This window comes from Hibiscus syriacus, unplaced genomic scaffold (genome assembly GCF_006381635.1).
Source record: "Hibiscus syriacus cultivar Baekdansim isolate YM2019G1 unplaced genomic scaffold, ASM638163v2 tig00110500_pilon, whole genome shotgun sequence".
In the NCBI taxonomy this organism is placed as follows: Eukaryota; Viridiplantae; Streptophyta; class Magnoliopsida; order Malvales; family Malvaceae; genus Hibiscus; species Hibiscus syriacus.
The window spans coordinates 2,191,550-2,199,270 of record NW_024062762.1 but is presented as its reverse complement, the minus strand read 5'-3'; the positions used below and the strand labels follow the sequence as shown (position 1 = coordinate 2,199,270).

The window sequence follows — 7,721 nt, the reverse complement described above, 5'->3', positions numbered from 1 at the left end:
AACTTAGAATTTTTTATACTTTTTCTTTTGATTCCCCTTTAAAGAAGCATACTACGTCGAGAAATATATCCTTCTGTAGTTTATCCAACCCATCAAAGCTACTCTTCAAAATGTGTGAAATTTTTGGTTTATCAAACTTGTTTAATTTTTCCACTCTTCTATAGATTTTGAATATAGCTTACCACCCAAAATCTTAAGAGCAAGTGGATTGCTATCTGCGTACTCAACAAACTTGTTCGACAAATCTAGGAAATGAGCAGTCGGATTCAATTGCTTAAATGCACAAGTAGAAAAAAGTTGAAGAGAATACTTCTCATTTAACTTCTCCACCTTATGTATTTGGGTAGCTCCTCCATTCTTAAGCACTTGTCTATCTCTAGACGTCAGAATGATTTTACTTCCATTACCAAAATGTTTAACACCCATCCAGTCTACTTGTTCTGAGTCATTAACATCGTAAAGAACAATAATTACTCGTAAATTGTTCAGCCTCTCTATGTAAGGGTACCCTATCGAAGGGGTGTCTATACGAATATCTTTATCCATTAAAAGTATGGAAAGAAATTCATTTCGCACAGATTCCTTCCCTTGTTTTTCTATTTTATCTCTAACATTTTGAAGAAAGTAACAACCTTCAAATGTGGTAGAGACTTCCTTATAAACAGCATCAGCAAGAGTGGTTTTGCCTATACCACCCATTCCCCATAGTCCTATTACTCGACTGTCTTTTTGCTTAATCAGTTCTAGAATCTTCTTTTTTTGATCATCTATTCCAACCAATTCTTCAGAAGCACTTTCAGAATAGCTATTCATCAACTTCTTTAATACATATGCAACGATATCATTAATGTACTCGGTTTCAGATCTAGCAGATAATAAGAAAAATAAAAGTTAAACCAAAGATAAGTGAAATAATAGAAGATTGAGTAAAAGTATATTTACCTGTCAAATTTGCCTCCTTCCATATGCCACCCTTTTAATTTACCGGCTTCAGCAAAGGCAGCTTCCCATCGCTCCACTTCATCAACAGACCTATTTGATTCATGGTCTTCAAATGATGCTTTGAAGCTTCCACCACAATTCCGAACGTCAGAGGGATCAACATGATAAAAGATGGGAAGAACAATTTGACCATGAGTGCTCTTGCGGTCCATGATAACGGAGAGTTCATCCAAGCATGATTTTGAAGTTGCATATTCCTTGGACAAAACGATTATGGAGAGTCTTGAGACTTCAATTGCATGACAAAGCGCTAGTGAAATATACTCCCCTCTTTCCAATTGGTCTTCATCGAAGAAGACACTCATCCCTGTGTCTTTCAAAGCTTTGAGTAGATGAGAGGTGAAGTTAAGACGAGTATCTTCGCCCCTAAAGCTCAAGAAGACTTGATGCTTCATTGGAGGAGAAGAGGAAGAAGAAGCCATGAAAAAATACTGATTGTGTGATTGAAGCAAAAGCGAGAAAACAGCAGGGGAGATTTGCCTGACTTGGCTTGTTTTATTCTGTTCATAAAATAAAGAATAACATCATCATCGCTGTCTTTTGTTGATCGTGAAAGAGAATGGACGCGTTTATTTGGTAAACTGCGCTTCACGATTCTTAATTATACAAATTCAGCATTAGTTTTATTTTTTTAATATATGGTTTAATCCGAAAACGACTTGCAACCTTTCAAAGTCAAAGGTTGACATATTTAGATTCAAATCAAATAAAATTAGTCGAACTGACTAAATTATTTCAATAATTAAAAGAAGTGTTGCTATTCGTACATGTCTCATATTTGAGAACCAACAACTATAAAAAAGTAATTAAATGTTCATTGTTAAAAAATTTAACGTATTTAGATTAAATACTACTTTATAATCATTTAGTTTAATAAAATACAAGATTCAAAGGTTGTCACATTAATAATAAAATACAAGTGAACTGTCATGTCAAAGGTCAAATTGATTAGTTTAATCATCTAACGTGTTAGTTCAGTCATACCAATTCAAATTCAGCAATCTATAAAATAGTGACAGAGGCATGTTAAACTTGTTGAATGTCACAACTAATTTATTCGCTGCTTTGTCGATACGATGGAAGGTGTGAGATTAACTTAAGGCCCTCACAATCATTAATAACCAATATCAGAAGGCTTTAAAACATTATGGAAGGTGTTTCCAATAGTATGGTCGGGTAGGATCGAGTTTTTGTTCCACTCGAAATCGACCAAAATATTGAACTCATCCACCCACCCTCAACTCGACCCGGGTTTAGGAAGATCCTACCCAACCCAAATTTTAAGATAAAAGATTACACCCGACCAAACCTAACTATATATATATATATATATTTATTAGGTAAAATAAGATAAAAATGGAAACTGGGTTTGTGGAAGGAGTTTCGTTGTTTGTCGACAATCTACCATCGGAGTTACGCTGGAAGGGTTTGTGGCAAATCTTTGGTCGTCATAAGGTCGTGAGGAGGGTTTATATTGCATACAAGAGAAGCAGGAGAGGTTCTAGATTCGGTTTTGTGAGAACAGGGAGTATGGATGAGGCGACAGAGTTTACTTGGGTTGGTCCGTTTAATAGAAGCAAATTAGATAGTTTTTTGGTGGATGAAAATTGGTATAATTCCTTCTTGGATGTAAAGGTTATTGGTGATATTAAGCGTCTTCGTTGAAGTGGATAGTCTGGCTAAAGAAATATCTTCGTTGCACTTCGCTTATTCACCGAGTTTGCAGATCGGGATGGCAGACTTTCTAGCAAAGGATGGTTTGAAGCGAGAATTGTTATTCAAAGCATGGTAGTAATTGCGTGTTTCTTACTGTTATGTGTTGTAGAATGTTAACATAGTTCTTGAGTTAGTGGTAGTGTTGATAGTGGTTGAATACAAGAATTTCGAAAGCTGTTTTTGAAGTTGTTGGTCTGGTTTTGTTGTAGTCAGTGAGATCAACCACAAGACATATATCAAAAATCAAGAGTCTGCTCCCACTACTCACACTTGAGCCTATCTTCAAACATAAAGAAGAATTCCATCTATGGGACTCAAATCTATTTGCTGAAATTATGTTTCCCGGAAAACAACAAATAAAATTTGGTATGTAATGGAGCGAGAACTTCTGATCATCTCTTGATGCCCATTTCTCTACTTAGGATTGAATTTGAAGCATCGCATTTGCCTCAATGCTATCAATTGAATCTTGATTCAAGCTGAAGCAATTAGAGAATATCATTGTATAGTCACTTTCAATATCAAAATAATGGAATTTCGTTCTGTGAAGGATAAACTATCTAATGATATGCAGCCATGTGTATTCAAGTGCTTCAGATAATTTGATGGAAGCTCTAAGAGTAATTTGAGGCTCTCGCAATCAGTCATTATCAACTTTTGAAGATTACTTGAAGGGTATGAAGAAAAGGACACTTCTTCAATTTGAGTTTCAGATAAGTCTAAGCAAACATATATTTCTTGGAATAGGTTGTTGGAAAAGTCAAAAAAGGGAGGCAAGGGAGGCCACCGAAAGTGGTGCATTTATTGCACCGAATTCAAGCTGATAATTGTTGAAAATTTTGGCTTGGGAATATTGCACTTTAGTCCCTATACTTAGGGTATTTTCAAAGCTTAGTCCTTAAGCTTCAACTATAAATACCCTTACCCATTTAGCTTCAAAATCATCCCAAATCATTTCTTTCTTCCAATACTAGAGAGCTTTCTTGTGAGTTGTGAGTGTTTTGTAAATACCTATAAATTTTCTTTCTTTAGTAAAAGATCTGCAGCAGTCCGGAGACGTAAGCATAATTGGTTGAACTCCGTTATCAATTTTGGGTATTATTTTTCCGCTTTTATTTCACAGTCTCACTAATCTGGTTATAGGAAAATTACTCGTTTATTTCCCAACAATTGACATCAGAGCTTTTGGTGGTTAATTTTGTTGATTTTTCTGTGAGGTTACTATTCACGTGAATAGAGAATTTCTTGAATAGTAAAATTTGGTCGGTGATACGAATTTGTCGAATGAGGTGTTCTAATACACATTAGTTCGCAAGAATTGTCATAAGCGATCCAAAAGAAGCCAGATTCGAGTGGGAGCGATGGTTACAGACGAAGAGAAGGTAAAAATTGAGAAGTTCGATGGTGCGAACTTTGGCTTTTGGAAGATGCAGATTGAAGATTTTCTGTACCAGAAAAATCTATATCAACCTCTCTCAGAAAAGCAACCAGAGGGAATGAAGAATGAAGACTGGGCTCTTCTCGATAGACAAGCCCTCGGAGTTATCCAACTGACGTTATCCCGCAATGTTTCTTTCAATATAGCAAAGGAAAAAACCATGGCGGGTCTTATGCCGGCTCTCTCCAGTATGTATGAGAAGCCATGGGCCTCAAATAAAGTTCACTTGATGAGGCGATTATTCAATTTGCGGAAGGGGCATCAGTGGCTCAACATCTAAATGAACTCAACACAATCACAACCCAGTTGAGTTCTGTGGAAATTGAATTTGATGATGAAGTTCGAGCTTTAATTCTCTTATCATCTCTACCAGACAGTTGGAATTCTACTGTTACAACTGTCATCAGCTCGTCGGGAAACAGTAAAGTGAAATTCGACGATGTTCGGGATCTGGTATTGAGTGAAGAAATTCGACGGAGAGAATCGGGTGAAGCATCAAGCTCCTCAGCCTTTCACACAGAGTCTAGAGGGAGAACTTCAGAAAGAAATTCAAATCGTGGTAGATCGAAATCCAGAAGGGGAAAATCAAGAATGAGAAAGAAAGATTTTAACTGTTATAATTGTGGCAAGAAGGATCACTTTAAAAGAGATTGTCGAGCACCGAAGAAAGATAACGGCGCTCAGGAATCTGCCAACATGTCAGAGGAGATAGATGATGCCATGATTCTAAGCGTCAACAATCTGATTGAATCATGGATCTTGGATTCAGGGGCATCTTTCCACTTCACCCCATGCCAAGAAATCATGGAGAACTATGTTAGTGGTGATTTTAGGAAGGTTCATCTAGCTGATGATGAAACCTTGAAGATCGTCAGAAAATGAGACATCCGATTAAAGTTGCCAAACCAGACCACCTGGAAGCTGATAGGAGTGAGACATATTCCTGGCCTCAAAAGAAATTTAATTTCTGTAGGACAGTTTGATGGAGAAGGATATAGTACAACCTTTTCAGGCCGTGAATGAAAGATTACCAAAGGATCACTCGTTATTGCTCGTGGTAAGAAGATTGATACTCTCTATGTAACATCAAATTTAGAGAATATCATTGCAATAGCCGATGCTGATGGAAAATCAAACTTATGGAACCAAAGGCTTGAGCATATGAACGAGAAAGTGATGAAGACACTTTTGTCAAAAGGGAAGTTGCCGGATCTAAAGAATATAGATGTCGGACTATGTGAAGATTGCATCTTTGGCAAACAAAAGAAAGATAGTTTTACAAAGATTGGCAAGACACCCAAGGTTAAAAAGTTAGAGTTGGTTCATACTGATGTATGGGGACCATCTCCAGTTCCATCTCTTGCAGGCTCATTATATTATGTCACCTTTATCGATGATTCTACAAGGAAGGTGTGAGTTTATTTTCTGAATAAGAAATTAGAAGTCTTTGATACCTTCAGAAAATGGAAGGTCATGGTGGAAAATGAGACTGGTTTGAAAGTCAAGTGATTGAGGTCTGATAATGGAGGAGAGTACAGAAATAGAAGATTTAGAGAATTTTGCGCAAACAATGGGATCAAGATGGAGAAAACAGTTCCCATGACACTGCAACAGAATGGCATAGCAGAGCGCATGAATAGAACTCTGAATGAACATGCCAGAAGATGAGGATACATGTCGGCTTTCCCAAATTACTATAGGCTGAAGCTATCAACACTGCAGCTTACCTGATCAACTGTGGGCCCTCAGTTCCCTTGGATGGTGGAATACCATATGAAGTTTGGAGCAAGAAATAAATAAATCTTTCACACTTAAGAGTGTTTGGTTGTATTTCTTATGTACACATAAATTCTGCTGAAAGAAGTAAACTTGATGCCAAGTCCAACAAATATGTCTTTGTTGGTTATGGTGGTGATTAGTTCGGTTACTGATTTTGGGACTATGAAAATCGAAAGATCATCACAAGCAGAGATGTCATTTTCAATGAGAATGTGATGTACAAAGACAGACCAACCATAGAATTCAAGTAGCTCCAATACCGAAGCTGAAACAAAGGAATTTGCTAAGTTTGAGGAGATTTCTGGAAATGATGTTCAGATCAGTCCTGAAGCAGTTCAAGAAGAACCAGGCACACCAGAAATGAGACGCTCCTCCATAATTAATAAACCAACCCAGCGTTATTCGCCTTCTTTGCTTGCTGACTAACAATGGTGAACTAGAGTGATATGATGAAGCAATACAGGTGGAGGATTCAGTCAAGTGTGAGTCTTCCATAAAAGATGAGATGGACTCGCCTATGTCAAATCCAACGTGGGAATTAGCTGAATTACCATTAGGCAAGAAAGCACTCCATAACAAGTGGATTTACAGGATCAAAGAAGAGCACGATGGGAGCAAACGCTACAAAGCAAGATTGGTTGTCAAAGGTTTTTAACAAAAAGAAGGTATTGACTACAATGAAATTTTCTCTCCAATCATGAAGCTATCTACAATCAGACTGGTGTTGAAAATTGTAGCTGTAAATAATCTACATCTTGAGCAGTTAAATGTAAAGACAGTTTTCCTTCATGGTGATATGGACAAAAAAATCTATATGAGGCAGCTAGAATGCTTCATAGAGACATACAAGAAAAACCTGGTATGCATGTTGAAGAAGAGCTTGTATGGTTTAAAACAAGCTCCTAGACAGTGGTACAAGAAGTTCGACAGTTTCATGGGAAGTAGTGTTTTTACCAGATGCCAAGCATATTTACATCAAGAAGTTCGACAAAAGCTTCATTATTTATTGTTGTATGTTGATGACATGCTCGTTATAGGCTCAGACATGCAAGAGATTATAAACTTGAAGCAAAAATTATCGAAGCAGTTTGCAATGAAAGATATGGGCATTGTAAAGCAGATTCTTGGGATGAGGATCAAGAGAGACACAAAGTCGGGGACTTTGATGTTATCACAGGTTGAGTACATCAACAAAGTACTTTCCATGTTCAACATACAAGATGCTAAACCAGTAAGTACGCCTTTAGGTGTTCATTTTAGACTCTCCAAAGAACATTCACCAAAGAAAGAGAAAGAACGTGCACACATGGTGAAGGTGCCATATGCCTCAGCAGTTGGAAGTATGATATATGACATGGTTTATACCAGACCAGATATTGCTCAAGTAGTAGGAGTTGTTAGCAGGTACATGAATAATCCGGGCAAGGTACAATGGGAAGCAGTCAAATGGATCCTCAGATATCTGCGAGGTACTACAAAGAAGGCACTTTGTTTCAAAGTTGGAGATACGATACTAAAAAGCTATGTAGACGCTGACTTAGCCATAAATGTTGACATCAAAATGAGCACTACAGGGTATGTCTATACTCTAGGAGGTACTGCAGTGAGTTGGGTTTCTCAACTACAGAAGATAGTTGCTCTCTCCACAACTGAAGCAGAATATGTCGTTGTTACGGAAGCCAGCAAGAAGATGGTTTGGCTCCAAAGTTTCTTAGAAGATGTCTATAATTTGCAGTGTATGGAGAGTTTAGAGACATGATTGTGGTCTTGGTGAGATAAAAATAAA

General features: G+C 37.3%; 1 protein-coding gene across 1 annotated transcript; it reads right to left on the bottom strand.

The window, feature by feature from the left end:
* Positions 1 to 211: 211 nt before the first annotated feature.
* LOC120129452 (TMV resistance protein N-like) lies at positions 212 to 1,424 on the bottom strand. Its single transcript, XM_039146945.1, has 3 exons — positions 943 to 1,424; positions 311 to 865; positions 212 to 215 (listed from the first exon to the last, which is right to left on the bottom strand). Exons 1-3 carry the CDS (start codon positions 1,422 to 1,424, stop codon positions 212 to 214), a joined length of 1,041 nt encoding a protein of 346 aa, XP_039002876.1.
* Between the last annotated feature and the right edge of the window lie 6,297 nt (positions 1,425 to 7,721).

Coding starts and splice junctions, on each gene's coding strand:
- LOC120129452 (XM_039146945.1), bottom strand. CDS start 1,424: ATGGCTTCTTCTTCCTCTTCTCCTCCAATGAAGCATCAAGTCTTCTTG. Junction 866..942: donor GAAGGAGGCAAATTTGACAG/GTAAATATACTT, acceptor ATTATCTGCTAG/ATCTGAAACCGAGTACATTA.